Source organism: Grampus griseus (genome assembly GCF_964374135.1).
Source record: "Grampus griseus genome assembly, chromosome: 10".
Lineage (NCBI taxonomy): Eukaryota > Metazoa > Chordata > Mammalia > Artiodactyla > Delphinidae > Grampus > Grampus griseus.
In genome coordinates, this window is record NC_139004.1 from 45,813,713 (window position 1) to 45,840,203 (window position 26,491).

Below are 26,491 nucleotides of genomic sequence, written 5' to 3' on the forward strand. Positions count from 1 at the left end.
GTTCTTCATTTGGAAATGAACTCAAGGTTGATACCCTCACTTCTGTGCACATCCCGTGTTTCCTGACACAGCCACAAGGGCACAGCTAGCTGCAAGCATGGCTGAGGAGTATATTTCACTCACTGTGTGGCCATTTGTCCACATAAAATATTTTCTTCTGGGAGAAATGCGAAGTAATATTTGGATAAGCAAAGGTATGGACTCTGGAAGAGTCCATTAAGATTGTTATCCATTATTTTGCATTATCCATTATTTTACAAATGTCTTGTATGTTTCATTTTCCCCTTTTAGAGTTTTGAAATTTAAAATTCCCTCTTGGTGTGTATGTATCATTTATGGTAGACAATAACAGCTTCCCTGTCATGGTCTCTCTCACTACTGTTCTTTTTCCCTCTCAGCTTCATCAATTGAAATCAAAGTTGAAATCCATTTAGAAACATAGTAATGCTACTAGATAGTGTTTTTTGCTACTGGTGTTCATACAACACACTTTGGGAAACATAATCAGGCTTACTCATGAGAAATTTACTGATTGTGAGGAAGGCAGGGAAAAGCTGCTCTCAGTGTCCTCATTTTCTCTTCATCCTGATACACGGGAATGCTGCTTGTTAATCACATTCTCATGACTGCCAATTCTTGATCATCCCGGAAATCAGTGAAAAAACTTCAGGACTTGGCTATACATATGTGAGGGTTCTCAATTGGGTTGCATCTTTTCTATTAAGATAAACATCCAGCCACCAGCCAATGACTTTAGACTTCTGAAATCTCAAGTCTTAGAAAGATGGAGAGAAAAACTTACTACCATATTTTTCTTAGAGAATTTCTATATAATTATCCTGGGCAATGAAGCCCAGGTTATCTTTTTTTATCCCAGCTACATTACACTGAAATTGAATTAGTGCATTATCAATTGCCTCCCAGAAAGATAAAAATGGTCAAACTTCTGTCCATCTCTCTTTTCATCTCTAATATACAGACTTTTATTTTATTTTTTGCTTCTCTTTCCTTACTATCAATGAAATCTCAAGTATTTAATATAATGAGACATATGGGATTGCCTTGAAGGATAATAACAACCAAATAATTTTAGGCCTTTCTTTCTTCCTTCCAACCTAACTCTTTGGCATCTATCACCCATCCTCAGCCCTTATGCAATTTGATATTAAGCCATTTTCTTGCCACACTTTTATATACTTAGAGGAATTAGTATATCTTGATATAATTTATAAATTTATATATACAAATTATATATGTAAATATATATGTATAAATATATAAGCTTATAAATTAAGGTTCAGGCAGAGAACTTTATTTTTCTATGTTAATTAACTTAATTTTGGTAATCATCTCACAACATATATATAATCAAAACATCATGATGTAAAACTTACATTTAGAAAATTTTTTATTTGTCAATTATACCTCATTAAATCCAGAAAAAAATAAAAGAAAAGAAGAATGGATGTAAATTTTAACTAAACAGGGGCTTCCCTGGTGGCGCAGTGGTTGAGAGTCCACTTGCCCATGCAAGGGACACGGATTCGGGCCCCGGTCCGGGAAGATCCCACATGCCGCGGAGCGACTGGACCCGTGAGCCATGGCTGCTGAGCCTGCGCGTCCGGAGCCTGTGCTCCACAACAGAAGAGGCCACAACAGTGAGAGGCCCGCGTATCGCAAAAAAAAAAAAGAAATTTAACTAATCATCTTTTCATCTTATTTTCAGATAGTCCAGTGAATTCAATAATATGATCAGATTCTGATTTGAACTATCCATTTCTTTTTTGCACTTTTGTCAGGTTTTGATTCATTGTTTTAATTACTTTGTAAAAGAATTTGAACATTTTCTTTTTATTCCATTGGAGTCATCTCCTTTGTTTTTTTAACATCTTTATTGGAGTATAATTGCTTTACAATGTTGTGTTAGTTTCTGTTGTACAACAAAGTGAATCAGCTAAATATATACATATATCCCCATATCCCCTCCCTCTTGCATCTCCCTCCCACCCTCCTTATCCCACCCCTCTAGGTGGTCACAAAGCACCAAACTGATCTCTTCATGTGATGCAGCTGCTTCCCACTACCTATCTATTTTACATTTGGTAGTGTATATATGTCAGTACTACTCTCTCACTTCATGCCAGCTTACCATTTCCCCTCTCCATGTCCTCAAGTCCATTCTCTAGGTCTGAGTCTTTATTTCTATCCTGCCCCTAGGTTCATCAAAACCATTTTTTTTTTTAGATTCCATATGTATTAGCATACGGTATTTAGATTAACATACGGTATTTAGATTCCATATGTATTAGCATACGGTATTTGTTTTTCTCTTTCTGACTTACTTCATTCACTCTGTATACAGACTCTAGGTCCACCTACCTCACTACAAATAACTCAATTTCACTTCTTTTTATGGCTGAGTAATATTCCATTGTATAGATGAGGTAGAGAACTTTAAATGAATGAGCTTATTTGAGTGAAAAATACAGTTTATCACAAATATTTGTAGATCCCTAAATAAAATTAAAATATGCATTAATTATCCAAATACTAAGCTAAATTAAAATAATTTCCACTCTTTGTATAGTGTTTTTTAAAATTATGACTTGGTAACATTAGGCTAAGCATCTAGCAAGATATTAAGTGAGAAGAAATAGCTTATGTATTTGAGAAGCCTAGGGACATACTGTGGAAGAGTTGGAAGGGAGTATAAATATAATTTCAGTGTTTGGAAGTGAAGATGAAATTGATGTATATTTCTTAAGGTAATTGCATTAAAACCCACACACAATTGACCAGATTGTCATCTTATGTAGCACTTTTCTTGGAAATAGACCTTTTATAACTCTCCTCTTGAAGTATCATACTTGTGCTTTAGAGGAAATTTGATTTATATAATTGGAGGATAGAGATAAAGTACTGAGGTGGGGTGAGAAAATCATAGCACTCTTTGTCAATTACCTGTATTTTTCTTACTGAATATTCTTCTTTGAATTCTATTATTCAATATTATTCTATTATTATTTATGTTCAAATATGTGATTTATGCCTAGAGATTCTTGGAATATTACCTTAGCACACATTTTGCATTCAAATTCCATATAAGTTTTGGGTTGACTCCTCCTGAATACAGTAACATTGATCGCTGTCTAAATCTATTGCAGTGTGCCTGAGTACTATGACTATGGTCATGGAGTAAGTGAGGATGCCTATGACAGCTACGGTAAGACCTTTACTTTACTAAAACTGTGAAATCAAAACATCCATCAGTCACTGACAACTCAGAAATTACTTCTATCTTTCTCTCCCCCAGTTTTTACAGAAGTCTAGACTACATTGATTTATGTAATTCCAGGGTGAGGTTTGATGTAGAGAGCCAGGGCCAGAAACTTGGACTGATCCATTTTGATCAAAATTTCAAAAGCAATTAATCACAATCATAGAAAACTTTCAACAGCAACAGTGAACGTTAAGAGTAGTGTCTTTCTTAGACGTTTCACTGTGTCCATTGTCTGACTCATTGATATGACAGCAATGCTGTCTTTCTGCTATCACAATGATCATACAGTTAAAAGATTTAAAAACTTTGAAGGGCAGAAATTGTAACTCTTAAGTTATTTTTATAGCATGTGTAGTTCCTGAAAGTGCTAAATAATGATTGACTCATAAGAATTAATAGTCAATAAAAATATCAGTCTATAAAATTAATTTCAAAATTACATTGTTTAATTTAAAAACCACTTAAAGTTAACAATTCAGTAAGATTTATTGAGTGCCTATGATATATCAATATAGTACATCACTCTAGAAGTGTAGTTTCTCGTTCCTGAAAATATATGTGCAGCATCACCAGTTGACTGCCTTGAAAAATAACATTCATTTAAATGTTCCCAAGTCCTGGATTTTTATTAAAATAATACCAAGACCACTCTGTTCCTCTTTATGAGGAGCAGTAAAGGAGATGATGAACATTTCCTGTGTTCAGGTCTCCACATGATGGTGTAGTGCTCCATCAGGACAGGGAAGGGAAGGGCCAGACATCAGAGAAAAAGTAGTGCACCCTACTTGGAACCACAGGTACCAAATCAACTCACTTCTCTGGTAACTCTCATGAGGTCAACTCAGAAGTAGGAGCATAAAAATAAGCCACCATCACAATCACTGCTATCCATAAGCTGAGTACCTACGTATATTTTCTTATTTTTTTCTTTATAATATATTGAAATTTGAAGTATTTTATCTCCATTTTATAGTAAAAATGCACATTTGTCTTTTGTGCACAAAGATATTGTCAGTCTCCAGGAATATGATGGTGTACATGATAGATATTGTCCCTCCCTGGTTCCTGCTGTCTACTGTTGAGAAACATATTCCTACATATAAAAATTGTGCCAGACTATAAACCATGTGATTTGGTAGAAGGTCAGAGAACATTACTCATGTAACAGATATTTGTGTAATGGCTAACACATGTAAGTCATTGTTCTCAATCCTGGAGATACTGCAGTGAACAATCACTTAAAGCTTACATTCTAATGAGAAGATATATTTTTATTTATAAATCACTTTTTAAAATGGAATTTTTATTTGCAAAATACAGTCATTGTTTTTTACACATGGCACATAAATTTGAGGGAAATCCCCTATGAGCTTTACTCTACAGAATTGCATGCACTGAAATCAATGGCAGGGATGAATTTGATGATATCTGACTGCATAGTTGGTAATAGGGTATATTTCTTTTTTTATTTTTTTAAATAAACTCCAGAGTTTATTTAGATTTTACTACTTTTTCCATCAATATTTTCTTTATGTCCCACGGTTCAATCAAGAGTACTACATTGCATTTAGTTGTCATATTTCTTTATTCTTTCTTGTTTTTTTAAAAAAAATTTTATTGGAGTATAGTTGATTTACAATGTTGTATTAGTTTCAGGTGTACAACAAAGTGAATCAGTTATACATATATCCACTCTTTGGGTTTTTTTAGATTCTTTTCCCATGTAGGCAATCTATTTCTCAATTATTTACATTTAAAATGTTAATGCCATGTAATTAAGGCAATAGGGAAAAATGTGTGAATACAAACTATTACTTCTCAGACCTTCTAATGGAGGTGCAGGAGCCATCATAAGGAGAGCTGGGCTCACCTCTGTTACCTATTGTGGGCTTTCCTGGGTGTTGAGCTCTTCTGCTGCTGCCAAGTCTAGAGACAAACAGCCTCTATCACTTTATAAGCTACTCCTGCTCATAAGCAGTAGCTTTTATTCTGGGTTAAATTAAAATTTACCAACAAGCAATTCTCTGCACACAGAAAGCAGTTGGTAAATCTTTTCAATAAAGTAATGAAGAAAATGTGGATAGTGGTTTTACTGTCTGGACAGAGTAAGAATTATATTAGGCAGGAAATTTTAAGTAATAACTTTTACTACCTAAAATTTCAGCCAAATTGGCCATATTCTTAATGTTGAAAGATTAGACACATTTATGCCTACAAGTAGACTTCACTTTAGGGTCTTAACTTTTTCTTTGGCCACCAGGATCTGTGGCCATTTTCTGGCATCATTGAGCAAGCATTAATTCAAGAATACACTTCACATTCAAGATGGTTTCACTCTTTGCTTGTAAATGTTGATATATCAGCCCTCTATGCATTCTGATTTGGAAAGTGCCTCTTGATTTTCACATCAGAAGGGTAATTTTTCAGGACAGAATTTATTTACTTATTTAGTTGGAGTCAGGAGGGACATTCCAGGGACAGAGGCAAAGAAATCTAACCAACACATTGCAACATTTTTTCATGGTGCAGCTCATAGGAAACAGTGGAGTTCAGCAAGGAGGCTGCTCACAAGTCAGGGCCCCTTCCACCAGCAGCCCAGGGCCCCTTCCATTACCCCATAATCCTCTCTGCTCACTGTGACTCATCTCTGCTACACTGGACCACAGAATGCAGTCAGGAACTCTGAACAAAAGTGACTGTTTTAAATGATGCACATGTGAAAGTAATTATATATTTTTAGAAATTTTTTTTTTTGCCACAGGTGTTAAGAAATCTAAGTAGATACATAGGTATGATTAATCTAAAAATAAGTCTTTTTTTCTTACTCTAAAAATAATACGCTATAGAAATTTTAGGTTAAAAAAAGGAAATTTAAATTACACTCCTATATTTACTCATTCTTTACTGTTTGTTACATATTTTACCAAGTTTTAAATCCATCATGATACACATCTTATTTAAAAAGATATAGACTGCTTTATAAAAATTCCTATAAGATTTTTCCACCATAAAAGTTTTTTATTCAGTTCTTAATCATTAGGATAATACCTTGACAAAATGCAGAATTTAATATATTTTCATATGTGCCATTATAATTAACCATAAATATGTAGATTTGAAAAGGGACACTCCTTTTATAGCAACAGAAAATAAGAAACTGCTTGCATGTCAATCCATATAGTCATGATATTTAAATATGGATATGGATATTTAAATCTGTATAGTCATGATATTTAAATTTGGGGAGTGTCCATGTTCCCATATTCTATACAGAAAATAGAAAAAGGTCAAATAATGAGAAATAGAGCTCAGCATCATAAAGCCTAATTAAATTAATATGCATTATATGCCCTCAGATTTTGGTATTAGGTGATTATGTAAAGGGTACTTTAATTTCAGGATTCTTGCTCCATAGGTTGCTCAGCCTGTCACGTCCAAATGGGCAGATGATAACATTTAAATATGCACGTGGAGCAGTGATTTGAGGACCCACTCATGTCAATTAGAGATTGATGTTTTTTGCTAATTTTCCATACCTCACATGTTAACAAGTATCCATTTATAGCTTTTCTTTAATGAACTGTGCACAATCTTTTAAATTAATAACATTTACTCCAAATTGTAAATCTTGTATCTCTGCTTATTCACTTATATTTTGAATTACTAATTCCTCTCTGTTACATTTTGGTTGTGCCATGGATACAGATCTGTATTTTTATAAAACAAACAGCTCTAATTCTCAGTTTCCTGGGAACACCCAGACTTAGATAGTATGTGAGGAGACTCACAGTCAGCTGCCCCAGAACCTCCTTTGCTGCTCAGGCTTCAGGAAAGAGCTGTGGGAGAGGAACAGGGAATGCTCTCCAGAATAACGGTGTCCTGCATTCGAAAGACTTATGGATGGAATCTCTCATTCAGGATTCCTTCAAAAATAGTTTGAAATAAACCAGTAGAAGTAAAAATCCAGTCATTCAGTGTGACACTTCAATCTGAATCTTTATACATCATGTTTCATGTATCACCAGATTGAAATTGTATTTGTCTCTTTTGGGCCCATAATTCATGGTGAAGTAACAAATACGCTGACTTCTGTGAATATCATGTATCCCTTTGGGCTTCATTGCAATTAAATTATTCAAGTTATTTTTGTAAAATTTAATATCGAATATTAAACTATTTTCTTACAATGATGTAAATATAAAATTTTAAATATTAAGTATTTTAAATAAATAGTATGAAAATATGATACAATTATATTTACTTCATATATAAAATATAATATATAATAATTTACTTATATTATTTATTGTATTAATGATTATTAAACATTTCATTAATGTTAAATTATTATTAAATTAATATTTAAGTATTAAATTTCTGATAACTTAAACTTTTTGGAACATGAATATTTGACTTACAGAAATCCCAAATCAGTTTTTGCAGTTTTAAAATATTTCCTACCTTATCAGAGGCATTATAAATGTTTTGGATAAGTCCGAATAGCTCATAATTCAATAAGTGTGCATTTTAAGTACAGTGCACAGATCAGCTTGTCTTATCAATACTTCAAATAAGAAACACCCTCTAATCTGAGATTGATAGCTAAGAATGGACAGTAATATTCTATTGTCAGAGAAGAGAGCTGTTTATTAAAATGTATCTAATGTATGAACTGAAGAGCTAATTATAGGTCTATTCTGTAGTGACATTTTAGATGACACGTGTGTGGAATCAAGGAGGGTAATATTAATACACTGTCTTGAAATGAATGAAATCAAAAAGAATTTTTGTACCCTATTCTAGGGCATTTCAGTGCCTCACTTCAAGTTGATTGCAGAACACAAATGCGTTCATTTTGTGATGAGGAGCTGGAATGATTATTATCCCCATGTGAAAATAAGCCCTGCTTTGATTAAGCTGTGAAAACAGCAAAGGAAAATGAAGCTACCTGGCAATCATGCTACCATGTTATTCAAGAGCAAACACAGTTCATTTGCAATAGTAAACAGAAATAGAAATTTGAGGAAATTGATTTTACAAATGGAGATGGGTTTTCTTAATATGGGCAAGAATTTATCAGTCAATTTTAATAGTAGTGTATACAAAGTATTTATCATAGGATTAATATCAAAGTTGTTATTGAGAAATATTGAGAAAAAAATCACAGTAATGTATTCAATTTAGCTTTTAATATAGATTTTTAAACTTTATTTATTTATTTGCGGTACGAGGGCCTCTCATTGTTGTGGCCTCTCCCATTGCGGAGCACAGGCTCCAGATGCTCAGGCTCAATGGCCATGGCTCATGGGCCCAGCCGCTCCACGGCATGTGGGATCTTCGCAGACCAGGGCACGAACCCGTGTCCCCTGCATCGGCAGGCGGACTCTCAACCACTGCGCCACCAGGGAAGCCCTAAACTTTATTTTTAATGAAAGAAGAACTAAAGAAATTGTGCTTCTGAAGTATTTTAATAGCCAGTTGTAAACTTACTTTAAGGAGAAGCTAATTTTCTGCTCTTTACTATTTCAGAGGTTGCAATGAAATGGATATCTAATCCAGCTAGTTTTGATAATAAATTCAGATTATATTGCTTCAGCAAGAAACAGCCAAAATGAGCATGGCACCACCACTTCACTGCTTGCATTGCTCATTTGAAGTTAGATATACTTAACAGTGGTTTCAATTGTATTTTAAATCATGCACTCCTGAGTTCAACAATTTTAGATAATACTGGAACCTGCATTTCAGTATTTTAGATCAGAGATTTTTTTTTACCGCAGGCCTCTCACTGCTGTGGCCTACCTCCTGCTGCGGAGCACAGGCTCCGGACGCACAGGCTCAGTGGCCATGGCTCATGGGCCCAGCCGCTCCGCGACATGTGGGATCTTCCCTGACCGGGGCAAAAACCCTTGTCCCCTGCATCGGCAGGCAGACTCTCAACCACTGCGCCACCAGGGAAGTCCCTAGATCAGAGATTCTTAACCTTAATTATACATTTTCGAATCACCTGGTGAATTTTAAAAAATACTAGTGTCCAATTACCATCCCAATTCAGCTCTATCATAATCTTTGAAGATGAGAACTAGGCATCAGTTAAAAGTTCCTGGGTGGTCTTCCTGGACGCTCAGGTTGAGAATAAGTTTTAGATGGATACATGGGAGCATGCTGATAAGCGGCCTACAGTCTTAATATGAAAGGTCAAAACTGTGCCAGCCATCTGCATCCTTGAAGGCAACACACAAGTTATGTACAGTCTACTTTTAGAACAGTGGGGATTTTATAAGTAAACATTGTGTTATAGAACCAGGCATTTTAAATTCATTAAAAAAAAACTATGTTTAAATAATGGAAAATAAAATTTAGCCTTTTTTTGAACAAACAGTGCCTTTTTGAACAAGTGTGTTTAAACAGTTAAATCTCAAATTTGATTTTGTCTAAAATTCACCTAATCGAAAGTCCACAAAAAATTATAATCCACATGCATTTAACAACTCTCTTGAGGAGCCAATAAAACAAGTCATAGGAAAGTTCTTTCATTACTTAACTTTCTGCTGAGTTAATAATACAATCATTTTAACTGAATGGGAGGCAAAAGTTGAGTGATTTATTGTCAGAATCTTGAAATGAACTGATCACGTACAAAAAAATATATTCTATATGATATAGATTTGTGTTTCGAATGTACAAAAAGAATATTTTTAAAAAACACAAAGTACAGAGTATAAAATTAAAAGCTGGGAGAACATTTTCTTGCCAACATGGAAATACACCAACTAGGAAGATATATATACAGGAGCTATGCCACCTTAGTGTGTCTTCATAGAATTTCCAGAGTTTAGGGAGATTTTATGTTTATTAAAAGAGGGCATGGATTTATAAAAAAGACTAAGATACATTGTTCTAAAATAAGTGTGTTACACTTCATTTATCAAATATGTCATAATTTATTGAATGACTCAATGGGAACTGATATATATGAATTGCTGAAAAACTATGCCATTTGTTGAAAATGTAATTTTAATTATTGATGACTAATAACTGATGTCTTTTTGTATTGAACAAATTACTTAACCATACTGGTACCTTATCAAACATTTAGCTCAGTTGTAAGACATGCCAAGAAGAAGAAAAAAAAAAAGTAGGTCAATCTCTCTGGTGTCTGGTCATTGTCGAAGAAGATTTCAGGGGCAACCCCTTCAGTCTCAGGGGACTGACAGACACCCAGGAGGCTTTCAGCATTTGGAAGTTCCAGCAGGGATAGGTCCAGTCACGGGCAAAGAGCTAAGATTCACGTTGCTGAGAAGACCAGGAAGAGCAAACAAAGAGACTAGAGTGGGTGCCCAGAGGCAGGCCAAACTTCACCAGTTAAGGGCACAGTTCTCCATAAAAGTGTCCTCACTTTACACACAGACACAAGTTTGGGTTACCCCAGGTCACCCTTACTTCTGACCAGCTGGCTACAAATTTGGAGGTTCCCACTACCTCCTTAGGTTTGATAATTTGCCAGAATAACTCATAAAACTAAGGAAAGTGATATACTTACAGTTAACTTTATTATAGCAATAGGATAGATAGCAAAATCAGCAAAGGGAGAGACACATAGGGCAAGGTCTGGAAGGATCCCAAATGTGAAGCTTTCAAAACCTTCAAGGCAGTGTTATCCTCCTGGCAACATTGATGTGTAGCAATGAAAAGTATTGCCAACCAGGGAAGCTTATGTAAATCTCAGTGCCCAGAGTTTTTTATCATTGTTTTATTATATAGGCATGATGGATTAGATCATCTTATCTCCAGCCTCGTATCCTCCCCAGGGTGGACTGGTATCACATGGTAAAGGCCCAAACCCTCTAATCTCATAGTTGATCTTTCTGGCATGACCACCCCCCAGCCTGAGTCATCTTGTTAGCATAAACTATCAGGTCAGGTGTGGTCAGAGGGGTCCACCATGCATAACCAAGACACTCCACTTACTCTAGGAAATTCCAGAGTTTAAAGGTTACCTTGTGGTAACCAGGGACAAAGGTGGCCAAAATTGTTTTCACACAGGTGTTGAGATGAGGGCACCAATCTGAGAAAGCAGGCAGAGGCTTGTGGGGCAAAATCAGAGGGAGCCAGAGCTGGTCAAGCAGTGAGGGTAGCATTCTGCTGAGTTTAAAGTCTGATTTGTATTTTTAACTCCCCAAACTTGTAGTTGGTCTGAGAATACAATCTGGGCTCATTTCTATTATCATGTATAGAAATGACAGATGTTGTGAGTGAGGGTGGGGGGTGGAATGTGTAAGGAAATCCAGAAACTACAGGTTCAGTCTCTGTCTACAAAGGTATGCCACCAAGCCCACTGTCTTCACTGAATTAAAGACGTTATTGGACTTCTTTAAGAAGAGGATCATAAAATATTATTTTTTATCATCATTCTTATTCTTCCTTCCATTATTTCTCATAAAGTCCTTATGTGCATTTCAAAAGAAAAAGTTTATGACCAAATTCTGCAGGTTTTGATCGGTTCAGAATTTTATTCAACAATAATTGAAGTATTGTTTTTGGCTCATGTCAGAGAAGCTTCTACATTGTGTCCAATTATCATTCACCATTGTTTTTTTGGAAATCTTTCTAACTGGGTTATTTATTTCCTTTTAATTTAGATGGGATCTTAACTCCAAAGAAAGAAAAACATTACAAACTTAATTTAAAATATTGAGAACTTCTTTATTTGTCTACAGCAGCAAGATATTGTACAGCAGAGTCAAGAATAAAATATAAGTTAAAATTTCAAGCTACATATGCAATTTGTAGGGGATGATAATCAAGGGGTGATAATTAGAAATACAATAGTACACATAGAATCAAGTTATTATTAAATATGATAATATGTAAAATGTGCAGGGTAGGAGTTAAACAGACTAGACAGTTTAAAATCAGCACCAGCTGATTAGCTCAAGATGGTGGAGTAGAAGGATGTGAGCTCACCCTCTTCTTACAAAAACACCAAAATCACAACTAACTGCTGAACAACCATTGTCAAAAACAATGCTGGAACCTACCAAAAAAAGACACCCTACATCCAAAGATAAATAAGAAGCCACAACAAGATGGTAGGAGGGGCACAACCACGATAAGATCAAATCCCATACCCACTGGTTGGGCAACCCACAAACTAGAAAACAAATATACCACAGAAGTTATCCCACAAGAGTGAAAGTTCTGAGCCCCACATCAGTCTTCCCAGCCTGGGGGTCCAGCAACAGGAGGAGGAGTCCCCAGAGAATCTGGCTTTGAAAGCCAGTGGGGTTTGATTTCAAGACTTTCACAGGACTGGGGGAAACAGAAACTCCACTCTTGGAGGGCACACACAAAGTCTTGTGTGCACCAGGACGCAGGGGAAGAAAGCAGTGACCCCATAAGACACTGGGCCAGACCTACCTGCTAGTGTTGGGAGGTCTCCTGCAGAGGTGGGGGGATGGCTGTGGCTCACTGCGGGGACAAAGACACTGGCAGCAACAGTTCTGGGAAGTACTCATCTGTGTGAGCCCTCCTGGAGATCACCATTAACCTCACCAAACAGCCTGCATGCTCCAGTGCTGGATTGCCTCAGGCCAAAAAACTATCATGGAGGGAAAACAGCCCCATCCATGAGCAGACAAGTGGATTAAAGTTTTACTGAGCAGGGCCTTGCCGCCAGAGGGACAAGACCCAATTTTACCCACCCCCAAGTTCCTCCTATCAGGAAGCTTACACAAGCCTCTTAATAGCCTCATCCACCAAAGGGCAGACAATAGAAGCAAGAAGAAATAAAATCCTGCAGCCAGCAGAATGGAAACCACAATCAGAGAAAGAAAAAATGAAATGGCAGAGAAATGTGTTCCAGATGGAGGAACAAGATAAAACCCCAGAAAAACAACTAAGTGAAGAGGAGATAGGCAAATTTCCAGAAAAAGATTTCAGAATGATGATAGTGAAGATGATCCAGGATCTCAGAAAAGGAATGGAGGCAGGATCAAGAAGATGCAAGAAATGTGACCAAGAAGAACTAAAGAACAGACAAACAGAGATAAGCAATACAATAACTGAAATGAAAAACACACTAGAAGGAATCAATAGCAGTATAACTTAGGCAGAAGAACGGTTAAGTGACTAGGAAGACAGAATGGTGAAAATCACTGCCATGGAACAGAATAAAGGAGAAAGAATGAAAAGAAATGAAGACAGTCTAAGAGACCTCTGGGACAACAATAAACATACCAATATTCACATTATAGGGGTCCCAGAAGGAAAAAAGAGAGAGAAAGGTCCTGAGAAATTACTTGAAGAGACAATAGCTGAAAATGTACCTAACATGGGAAAGGAAACTGTTACTCAAGTCCAGGAAGCAGAGAGTCCCAGGCAGGGTAAACCCAAGAAGGAACATGCCGAGACACATAGCAATCAAATTGACAAAAATTAAAGACATAGAAAAATATTAAAAGCAACAAGGGAAAAACAACAAATAACATATAAGGGAATTCCCATGAGGTTATTGGCTGATTTCTCAGCAGAAACTCTGCAGACAAGAAGGGAGTGGGGTGATATATTTAAGGTGATGAAGGGGAAGAATCTACAACCAAGAATACTCTAGCCAGAAAGACTCTAATTCAAATTTGATGGCAAAATCAAAAGCTCCACAGATAAGCAAAAGCTAAGAGAATTCAGCACCACCAGACCAGCATTGCAACAAATGCTAAAGGAAATTCTCTAGGTGGGAAAGAAACCAGCAATTTTAAAAAACTTTGTACATATATAGACTGCTATGTCAACACGTCATGGGAACAGCAAACCCCCAAACTACAATAGATACACACATACAAATAAAAAGTAACCGAAACACAACAATAAAGATGGTCATCAAACCACAAGAGAGGAGAGGAAGGAAAGAAAAAAGACCTACATAAACAAACCCAAAACAATTAAAATGGCAATAGGAACATACATATTGATAATTACCTTAAATATAAATGGATTAAATTCTTCAACCAAAAGACAGAGACTGGCTGAATGGATACAAAAATAAGACATGTGTATATGCTGTCTACAAGAGACCCAACTTCAGGCCTAGGGACACATACAGACTGAAAGTGAGGGGATGGAAAAATGTAAGCCATGCAAATAGAAATCTAAAGAAAGCTGGACTAACAATACTCATATCAGACAAAATAGGCTTTAAAATAAAGACTGTTATAGGAGACAAAGAAGGACACTACATAATGATCAAGGATCAGTGCAAGAAGAAGATATAACAATTGTAAATATCTATGCACCCAACATAAGAGCATCTCAATATATAATGCAAATACTAACAGCCATAAAAGGAGAAATTGACAGTAACAGAGTAATAGTGGGGGACTTTAACACCCAAATTACAACAATGGACAGATTATCCAGACAGAAAATCAGTAAGGAAGTACAGACCTTAAATGACACATTAGACCAGATGGACTTAATTTATAGAGCATTCCATCCAAAAGCAGCAGAATACACATTCATCTCACATGCACATGGAACATTCTCCAGGATTGACCACATGCTGGGTCACAAAGCAAGCCTTGGTAAATTTAAGAAAACTGAAATCATGTCAAGAAACTTTTCTGACCACAATGCTATAAGATTAAAAATAAACTACAAGAAAAAATGTAAAAATCACAAGCACATGGAGGTTAAACAATATGCTACTAAACAACAATGTATCACTGAAGAAATCAAATAGGAAATAAAAAAAACCTGGCAACAAATGAAGATGAAAGTACAATGATCCAAAGCCTATGGGATGCAGCAAAAGCAGTTCTAAGAGGGAAGTCTATAGCAATAAAATCTTACCTCAGGAAAGAAGAAAAATCTCAAATAAACAACCTAAACTTACACCTAAAGCTACTAGAGAAAGAACAAACAAAAACTAGTTAGTAGAAGGAAAGAAATCATAAAGATCAGAGCAGAAATAAATTGAGGTGAAGAAAACAGTAACAAAGATCAGTGAAACTAAAAGCTGGTTCTTTGAAAAGATAAAGAAAATTGATAAACTTATAGCTAGACTCATCAAGAAAAAAAGGGAGAGGACTCAAATCAATAAAATTAGAAATGAAAAAAGAGAAGTTACTACAGACACCACAGAAATACAAAGGATTATAAGAGAATACTTTGAGCAACTGTATGCTAATAAAACAGACAACCTGGAAGAAATGGACAGATTCTTAGAAAGGTACAATCTCCCAAGACTGAACCAGGAAGAAAGAGAATATATGAACAGACAATTCACAAGCACTGTAATTGAAACTGTGATTTTAAAACTCCCTACAAACAAAAGTCCAGGACTAGATGACTTCACAGGGAAATTTTATCAAACGTTTAGAGAAGAGTTAACACCCATCCTTCTGAAACTGTTCCAAAAAATTGCAGAGGAAGGAAAACTCCCAAACTCATTCTATGAGCCACATTTACCCTGATACCAAAGCCAGACAAAGGTACCACAAAAAAAGAAAATTACATGCCAATATCACTGATGAACATACACACAAAAATCCTCAACAAAATACTAACAATCTGAATCCAACAATACATTAAAAGGGTTATACACCATGATCAAATGGGATTTATCTCAGTGATGCAAGAATTTTACAATAACCAGAAATCAGTGTGATACACCATATCAACAAATCAAAGAATAAAAACCATTTGATCATCTTAATAGATGCAGAAAAAGCTTTTGACAAACTTCAACACTCATGTATGATAAAAACTCTCCAGAAAGTGGACATAGAGGGGACTTACCTCAATGTAATAAAGGTCACATATGACAAACCTACAGCTAACATCATACTCAACAGTGAAAAGCTGAAAGCATTTCCTCCAAGATCGGGAACAAGACAAGGATGTCCACTCTCACCACTTTTTTTTTTTTTTTTTTTTGCGGTACACGGGACTCTCACTGTTGTGGCCTCTCCTGTTGCGGAGCACAGGCTCCGGACACGCAGGTTCAGCAGCCATGGCTCACAGGCCCAACCGCTCCGCGGCATGTGAGTTCCTCCCGGACCGGGGCACGAACCCGTGTCCCCTGCATCGGCAGGCGGACTCTCAACCACTGTGCCACCAGGGAAGCCCAACTCTCACCACTTTTATTCAACATAGTTTTGGAAGTCCTAGCCCTGGCAATCAGAGAAGAAAAGGAAGTAAAGGGAATCCAAATTGGAAAAGAAGTAAAACTGTCACTGTTTGCAGATGACATGATCCAATGCATAGAAAATCCTAAAGATGCTACCAGTAAAGTACTAGAGCTCATCAATGAATTTGGTAATGTTGCAGGATACAAAATTAACATGCAAAAATCTGTTACATTTCTGTACAAAATCAATAAAAGATCAGAAAGAGAAATTCAAGAAACAATTCTATTGTTTGTTTCAATAGGAAACAAAAGAATCACAACAAAAAGAATAAAATACCTAGGAATAAACTTGCCTAAGGAGACGAAAGACCTGTACTCCAAAAACTATAAGACATTGATGAAAGAAATCGAAAATGGCACAAACAGATGGAAAGATAAACCATGTTTCTGGATTGGAAGAATCAGTATTGTCAAAATGACTATTCGATCCAAGGCAGTCTACAGATTCAATGCAATCCGTATCAAATTACCAATGACATTTTTTCACAGAACCAGAACAAAAAATCTTAAAACTTGTATGGAGACACAAAAGACCCTGAATAGCCAAAGCAATCTTGAGAAAGAAAAATGGAGCTGTATGAATCTGGTTCTCTGACTTCAGACTACACTACAAAGCTATAGTCATCAAAACAGTATGGTACTGGCACAAAAATGGAAAAGGACAGAAAGCCCAGAAATAAACCCATGCCCTATGGTAAATTAATCTACAATAAAGGAAGCAAGACTATACAATGGAAGAAAGACAGTCTCCTCAATAAATGGTGCTGGGAGAACTGGACAGCTATATGTAAAAAATGAAATTAGAACATTCTTTAACACCATACACAAAAATAAACTCAAAATGGATTAAAGACCTAAATGTGAGACCAGATACTGTAAAACTCTTAGAGGAAAACATTGGAAAAAGACTCTCTGACATAAATCGCAGCAATATCTTTTTTGATCTGTCTCCCAGAGTAATGGAAATAAAAACAAAAATAAACAAATGGGACCTAAGCAAACTCAAAAGCTTTTGCACAGCAAAGGAAACCATAAACAAAACAAAAAGACAACCCACAGAATGGAAGAAAATATTTGCAAATGATATGACCGACAAGGGATTTGTCTCCAAAATTTACAAACAGCTCATGCAGCTTAATATCATAAATACAAACACCTCAATCAAAAACTGGCAGAAGACCTAAATAGACATTTCTCCAAAGAAGACATACAGAGGGCCTAGAGGCAAATGAAAAGATGTTCAGTATCACTAATTATTAGAGAAATGCAAATCAAAACTGCAATGAGATATCACCTCACCCCAGCAGAATGGCTATCATCAAAAGATCCACAAACAACAAATGCTGGAAAGGGTGTGGAGCAAAAGGGACCCTCCTACACTGTTGGTGGGAATGTAAATTGGTGTGACCACTATGGAAAACAGTATGGAGGTTCCTTAAGAAACTAAAAATACAACTACCATATGACCCTGCAATCCCGCTCCTCAACATGTATCCAGAGGAAAACATGGTCTGAAAAGATATATGCACCCCAATGTTCACTGCAGCACTCTTTACAATAGCCAAGACATGGAAGCAACTTAAATATCCATCAACAGAGAAATGGAGAAAGAAGATGTGGTACATACATTCAATGGAATATTACTCAGCCATTAAAAACAATGACATAATGCCATTTGCAGCAACATGGATGGACCTAGAGATTGTCACACTGAGTGAAGTAAGTCCAGCAGAGAAAGAGAAATATTGTATGATATCACTTATATGCAGAATCTAAAAAAATGATAAAAATGAATTTTTTACAAAATAGAAACAGATTCATAGCCTTAGAGAGTGAACTTATGGTTACCAGAGGGATGGATGACGGGGAGGGATAGTTAGGGAGTTTGGGATTAGTATGTACATATTGCTGTATTCTAAATGGATGACCAATAAGGACCTACTGTATAGCAAAGAGAACTCTGCTCAATATTATGTAGCAACCTAAATGGGAAAAGAATTTGAAAAATAATAGATATATGTATACATTTAACTGAATCTCTTTGCTGTACACCTGAAACTAACACAATATTGTAAATCAACTATATTCCAATATAAAATAAAAAATAAAAAAATAAATTAAAAAAATAAAATAAAAATAAATAGCACCACCACCAAAGAGAGGAGTGTTATACTAATCACAGCATATTTAAATTACAGTGTGAGTCTTATTTCAAATTGTGGTGGCCTCACCTGGTAACATACAAGCTTGTAAAAAGCACTCATTGCATGTTAAACTACTTGGAATGCTTTCTTGGCACAGCCTTAAGTTTGTTGGGCATTTTTTTAACCCTCCTGGAGCTTACAGAATAGCAGTAGTTCAAATAACTTAATCTTAGTCACAGAAGATAAAATTGCAAAACCACACTGTTATTTGGAAATTAGGTATATACATGAAGTAAGTTTGTGGGTACTAAACAAGGGTGTGTATAAAAATGCAGTAAAGTTAAGAAAAATGCCCCAGGATTTCCATATCTAGACTGAAAAAAGAAACTGGAAGAGGATTTAATTCTCATATTATAAAAACCAGCCATGGTCACAGACACACATTCCATTGTGCTGAATTTAAGTTAATAGAGAAATATCAAACACGAACTATTGGGCCACAAATGTATTTCAGAATTTTTTCTCAAAGTTTCTACAATGTTCCTCATTATAGATTATTCATATATTTATCAACTGTCTTTCTGAATTTACCCATTTATATTTTCAATATGTACCACATTTTAAACATTCATATTTGTTGTTTATGTTAAGTTTGGACTTTGGAGATAGATTTTATTTGTTTCATGGTCCATATAGCCGGTTGGAAATACATACTTTCAAAAGCCACTTAGGGACTTCACCTAAGAACATCTTCAAGGACTAAAATGGATCTCACCACTCTGAGGAAAATTTTGGTATTTAGGACAAGTTCCCCAGTAACCAAGAGAAGCACTTCAAAAGTCCCAATGACCAAACTCATCTCTGGCTTGTGGGAGCACTACCAGAAAACATCATCATTCTTAAAATGAATCAAAATAGTGAGTGATCAAAAAATCTAATCCATAAGCATTTACTCATTGTTAGGGAAAATGTAAGTTTTTCTCAGTATGTTAAACAGTGTAAAATCATTAATTTGCCAAAATTTAACAGGTATCTAAAGTTTGGGTCTTTTGTACTTGAAACCTTAAACTGGTTTGTTTTACTGGTTCCTTCTCCTAATTGGTCCATTTCCATGCAAAAATAAGATGACCTTCCTTTTGAGAAAAAGATTTTAAAGTCTTAAATTTATCAGCAACATTACTTGTGTTTTGAAACACAAGAATTTTTTTCAATAAACAACATAGAATACTTGTACTTTAGATGATCACCAGTCATCAACTCTAATGTCTAAAATGAAGTCAAGGTTCAGACCATGTTAGGCCTTGTGTGGAATTCCTTGTTAAAAAATTTGGACTGATCTTGAGTATGCTACAAGAGCAAGTGAACAGGCCTAATCAATTGCATTTGGACAAGTTCCTCTCTCAAGAAGGTGGAGAAGAGTAGGGAATGTATACATACACACACATGTATATACACACACACAGTAGGGAATATATATATGTATATGTACAATAGAACATATATACATTATGGCATATATATACATATATATATACATATATATGTATATATGCTTAAAATCATAGAAAAACACAAAAGATAACAAGGTAGCTGAGTTCTCTAGGCAAAGAGGATAATGGCTTGCCAGGGAATAAGATTAGTGGAGATAGGAAGAAATGAGTGAGTGAAACACATATTAAGGAAGAAAAGAAAAAGCTTTATTATTGCTTAGATCTACTGAGCAAAATTGAGAAAATGCAAAGGGTTTTCGATGTATAACTAGGTAAGTTGTAGGTAATAGCCTTATTCACTGAAATACGAAACTTAGAGTATTAAGTAGCATGGAGAAAAAGACGTTTAATTTTGAAAAAGTTGAGTTTGAGAAACTTGAGGAGATATCCCACAGGCATTTAGATATGCATGTCAGAAGCTCAGAATAGTTTCTGACAATTAAAATGTGCCATCAGTATGTAGATGAAGAGACTTGCTGACTTGCCAAAGAGGCCTTTCAACAAGAAAGAGGCAGAACTAGAACTCAAAAGCATTCCTGGCTATAGGACTCATAGGACTTCCATTCAAACTGAAGGGATCCATCTGAGGGAGGTCTACGACTTCTTTTTGTGTACAAAATGAAGATGTAAAATATTTAAATTTAATTAATTTATTCAATAAGTAATTACTGAGTACCTGTCATGTGTGTCTTAAAACTCCAGAGTTGGGAATGGAGTACAGTCCTTTATTATTCTCTAAATGGGTTATCTCAAGTGTTACTTGTTTCTAACAGGGAATGTCTAATTAAAAATTCATGACAGTGGTAATAGCTGTAATTGCTTCCCAGATGCTGCCTGAATTTCCAGAGAGTATAAATGATAGAGAACTGAAATTTCACTCTTCTTAGAACATAACTCATTATGTTTATCTCTGAAAAGAAATGTTGATCATCCATATTTCTCCTTCAGTACTATTCTGTTTTACCCTTTGCATCTTAAAACAATAAACTCTGCAATTACATATAGTGACAATACAAATTGTGTGGATGAAATTGTTGAACCATTAGGTTCTAATATTCCATGAATATCTAAAGATGCTCAGAGCAGATCAGTTAACCCTGCCTTCCACTTTAAACACTTAGATTTGCACCTTAGCAAATTCACTTCAAGCAGCCTACATTTTTGCTAACAAAATTAAAGCTACAGTCTCCTGATTTAGCTAATCAATTGTTTGTTGTTGGAATCACCAATTATTATTATTATTTTTTAAGATTTAATTTTATTTACTTTTGGCTGTGTTGGGTCTTCATTGCGGTGCTTGGGCTTCTCCTTACGGTGGCTTCTCTTCTGGAGCACAGGCTCTAGGCGCACAGGCTCAGTAGTTGTGGTGCATAGGCTTAGTATCTCTGTGGCACGTGGGATCTTCCAGGACCAGGGATTGAACCCATGTCCCCTGCATTGGTAAGTAGATTCTTATCCACTGCCCCACCAGAAAAGTCCTGGAATCACCAATTATTATATAATCAGAAGGGAGTAAAATAAATTGTCTTATTTTCTAGCCAAGAAAAGAAAAGGAAAAAGAGTGGAAATCAGCAGCTTCTTTCAGATGAAAAGGATAGTGGAAAGATGGTGAGACAATTACAAATAAAAATTCTGGGCTTTCCCAACAACTAAACTTTCTGAGCTATAGTTTTCTCATCTTTAAAAAGAAGACAACATTAGCACCCATCTTGGAAGAAAATTTTATTAGCTAATAATACACATAAAATGCCTAGCAGTATGCTTGACACCTAGAAGTATCTTCATTTTTGAGGTAGGATAGGTATTTTAAAATTAAAGAAAATGGACATTGTTATTTTAGTGAGTTACAACAGCAACTACAAAACATCTAACCTAACATATTCCCTTTGGGAATAAATAGCCATAAAGCAACATGTACTTAAATATTTGAAATATGCTTTTAAATAGAAAGATATTTCTCTAAGAAATGAGAAACCTGAGCCCAACAAACTGAGTGGCTCAGAGCCAGTGTGAACGTTAATCAACCTGTTGTAATGCTCTTAAATGATTAAAACCAAAGACACTAGTGGCTTGTAATAGTAGAGATTAATTTAGATTTCTTACATTAGTTGTGTTTTTTGCAAATTGGTTTACAGTATACCAAAAATAAATAGCAAGAGCTGTCCTTTTTTGTTGTAGTGTGATTAAAAAATTTTTTTTGAGATTCTTTTTCAGATCTCAGAAATATAAATAACTAGCTATCTAGGTCTAGCAAAGTGTGAGCATAAGAGCTATGTCCTTGGTAATCTCTATGACACCCCATATCCTTTCTGAACTATTCTCTAAAGTTAGTTTATTTTGAAGGTGGCATGTTAAACCTACTTCCAGAGAGATAGATAAGCATTAAAAGTTTACTTTCCAGATAAATAATGCTGACTTTTCATAAATTGGTGCCTTGTTCTTGTGCTTCATTTTTTCGCCCCCAACAACCTCAATGTTTATATTATCTCTGGAGCACTCAGAAAACACCATTTTGCAAGTTTAAAAATCATCAAGATTTTTCTTTCCCACTCTGAATGCTCCCCAAAGTATCTAGTCCCATGGCAGGAATGAGAGAACATTGAGATATAAATGCCACTTAATAGTCCTGATTCTGCTGAGAACAGAATATTTGAAATGCAATAGTTTTTAAGTCACTAGAGTAACATTTAATGCACAAGAAGAGTTACCTGGGTAATTTACACCACTTTATCAAAATAAAATGTTCCTCAATGATGCTTATTAGCATGTAATGGAGATTACACACTATGCATTCCGTAAAACTTGAATCAACTGGGTAAAAAAATCAGTCTGAGTTTAAAAAAACAGAGATGGGATAATTTTTTAAAAGAAATATTGATATATTTCAAATATATAAAACACTATAACCTAATTCTAACAATGTGTTTCTGAATGAGTCCTGTTTTACTTATTTTGCATAATTGATTTTTAAATTCCTTTTTAGTTAATAACATCATTTATTTATATGTAGCTTACAAGTATTTATGGTGTCCTTACTACTTCTTTGTCACTGTAGAAAGTCTTTCCTTTCATAGATCTTAGAATCCAGTTTAAAAAACCAGACCAGATGATACAAAATAATTAATACAGGAAAGTTTCTAAAGAATGTGAGTTCTCCTAAATAGGTTAAACAGTACCTGAATTCTTAGTTATGCCATATATTTGCTCAGAAAATTACTTCTTTGAAATGATTCAGTGTTAGAGTTCTATCCAAGTTCAATTGAATGATGGAAGTTAGTAGCTCCCTTCTCTACGCTTTCCTCAGCATTTTCTTCAAATATCAGTTACAATTGTGCTATAATCTATGACATTTCATGTTAGTGTTGTCCTGTGATCTCCTTAAGGCTCCTTAAACTATCTTCATATGCAGGGTTTAATACAAGGACTGGTATAGGAGATCTTTAGTAAAGAAAAAACAAGAAAATGTTATCTAATGAATGTTTTATTTGACCCCTTTCCTTCCTATTCATATACCATATGGCACATTAAAATCTGGATTGGGAAACCCAGAATTGGAAATTCAATCAAGTCAGTTGAACTCTATTTTTCATATCTTCATTTGCTTTTTCCAGATCCACAATTCTGTAAACCATTCCAGTAATTTCCAATTTGACAAACAGTTATTTTGCACCTTCTCTAAGGAATAATGTATTTATTTGCTCTGTTTATATGCATAGACTACCTAGTGTCTCTCAGATGACAATCATCCTGATACTGAGAGAATCTTACTTCATCATTTTCCGAAAGTAAAAAGAAATATCTCTAAACCTTATTGTTTGTAATGATTTCTTTAATGACGTCCTTCATGGGAATAGAAACACTTGGCCAGAACTCCAAAATTTGTATGAAGTCCCAAAACATTTAAATACACTTTGCTGAATAGTTGAAGCCCAAGAAGACAGATAAATTCTAAGTCCATTCCTGGGCCTTTATAACTTCACATGTTAGAGAATTCCCATCATCAAGTCTTTATAATGATTTGTCTATTCCTATGTGCAAGGTTCCATGATGGACTCAAGTTAGAATCCCTCTGGATTTCTAAGAATCACTTCTATCTCTGAAGTAATCCAAGTGCTTCTGGTGAGCAGTGAGGGTATTGGCTGACCACACAAGCTCAATGGCACACTATATGATTCATGACAAAGGAAAAATATTCGAGTCAGTGCTCTCCAGTCCAGACACAAAGACCATAACTTCACTGAGAGAAGCTGGCTTGTATTGTAATGTGGTGACTTAAATGTGTGTCTAAATATAAACATTATGATATTAGGAAAAATATAGACCAAGGAAATTTGGCACAAATAGAAATAGTATTTCCCTGATCTCAATTATTATTGAGAACATGTAAACAATGGGCCCAAGATCTGAATTAAGTGAAATTAATCCTTGATTTCCTCTGCTAATGGTAAGGAATCTTAGAAAATCTAAAACTTACTTTGCCTGGTTAGGAATTCATTTTAGCTGCCTTTTTGGTTACTACTGAAGCTGAATCCAGCCTCTGTACCCCGACACCAAATTAAATCTCAGAGACAAAGTTTTGGGTGAAATAGAAAAGAATAGCTTTATCACTTTGCCAGGCAAAGGGGGCAACAACTGGCTGATGCCCTCAAAACTGTGTGTACCAACTTGGAGAGGGTAATGAGAAGTTTTATAGTAATGGTTCCAAGAGGAGTGATCAGCTTGTGGACATACTTCTGATTGGTTGGTGGTGAGGTAAGTAGGAGTCAATATCAACAATCTTCAGGTTCCAACTGGTCTGGGGTCTATGTGCTTGTGGGCAGCATACCATCTTTAACTATTAACTTCTTCCACCTCGTGGGGGTTTCAGTATCTGCAAAACAGCTCAAAGATATTGCTGTGTGTATCCCTTGATGGGGAACTAGGACCTTGCCCCAAAGCTGCACTATTGTTTCTCTTGACTATTTCACCCTTGTCTCTGCATCCTCTCCCTTCCCTAATTAACAACTGCTTGAATCTGCCCTTTGGAACTCAGTGAAGGCCATGGAGGCTGAATGAAGCCTATTTCTTGTAGTCAAACAAATGGGGGACACAAAAGGCTTTTGTGCACAGGAGCCCCACAGGGCCCTGCTCAGTATCACTATTATGCTGGGCTAATAGTATTTCCCATTTTCCTAGCCTTCAGCAAGGAGGAAAGAGCATAGTATTAATTCACATACCAATAGAGAGTTATGAAAGAGCATATTTTTGTGCAATGAAAAAAGTTTTAACACTTTTTGTAATAGGACTCTGCTATGATTGTTTCATTGAATCTAATAGTGAAACACTTTTGATATTTAGCTAACTAAACCTCGTGAGTTAGAAGTCTGACTTTATAACAAATATATAAGATTCCTATTTATAGAACTTTTAAAATTAATGTTGAATTTCTTCAGCTCAACTGTTAGTGGTTTTGTTTTGTTTTGTTTTGTTTTTGTGGTACGCGAGCTTCTCACTGCTGTGGCCTCTCCCGTTGCGAAGCACAGGCTCCGGACGCGCAGGCTCAGCGGCCGTGGCTCACAGGCCCAGCCGCTCCGCGGCACGTGGGATTCTCCCGGACCGAGGCACGAACCCGCGTCCCTTGCATCGGCAGGCCGACTCTCAACCACTGCCCCACTAGGGAAGCCCCAACTGTTAGTGTTTTTAAGATTGTCATTGGAAGCTCTTTATGCCTCCTACTTCCCACATTTAGTGGATTATGTGATCCGCTATGCACTGCATATTTTTCCAGGTGCTGGGGATACAGCAGTGAACAGTGTCACTCTCCATTTTAATGTTGGTCAACAGTTTAAAAATGTAAGGTTTTGGGCTTCCCTGGTGGCGCAGTGGTTGAGAGTCCACCTGCCGATGCAGGGGACACGTGCTCGTGCCCCCATCCGGGAAGATCCCACGTGCTGCGGAGTGGCTTGGCCTGTTAGCCATGGTCACTGGGCCTGCGCGTCTGGAGCCTGTGCTCTGCAATGGGAGAGGCCACAACAGTGAGAGGCCCACGTACAGCAAAAAAAAAAAAAAAAAAAAAAGTAAGGTTTTAGTCCATCAATTTGCTGCCCTGGAGTTTTAGATAAAGTCAAATAAAACCAAGTCAGTGAGTTTTCATTAGGCATATTTATTTGCGCGGTGGCAATTCCCCAAGATTATGCCAGTTTAAAAGTTCTGACAAATCTGGGGGTAAATGTGGCAGGTAAGGCTGTCACTCTGCCTACTGTTGTTTCACTGTTTTGCAGGAACATTCAGATCTAAGAAACAATCCAGGACTTCCATCCCCTGGGAAAACTTGAAACCTATATCATTGCAGCTCCTAAAGCCCATAGATTGCAACCCAGGGATCTTTAACACTCTAGAACAAATGAAGCAA

General features: G+C 36.0%; 1 protein-coding gene across 1 annotated transcript in view; it reads left to right on the forward strand.

Annotated features, from left to right (window-relative positions):
- KHDRBS2 (KH RNA binding domain containing, signal transduction associated 2) overlaps positions 1-26,491 on the forward strand; it is a gene marked incomplete at both ends in the record, with an annotated part of 694,748 nt that overhangs the window by 666,259 nt on the left and 1,998 nt on the right. The window contains one exon of the mRNA XM_082664427.1: positions 3,165-3,223. Within this exon, the coding sequence (XP_082520553.1) occupies positions 3,165-3,223 (59 nt within the window). The remainder of the gene's footprint in view (positions 1-3,164; positions 3,224-26,491) is intronic.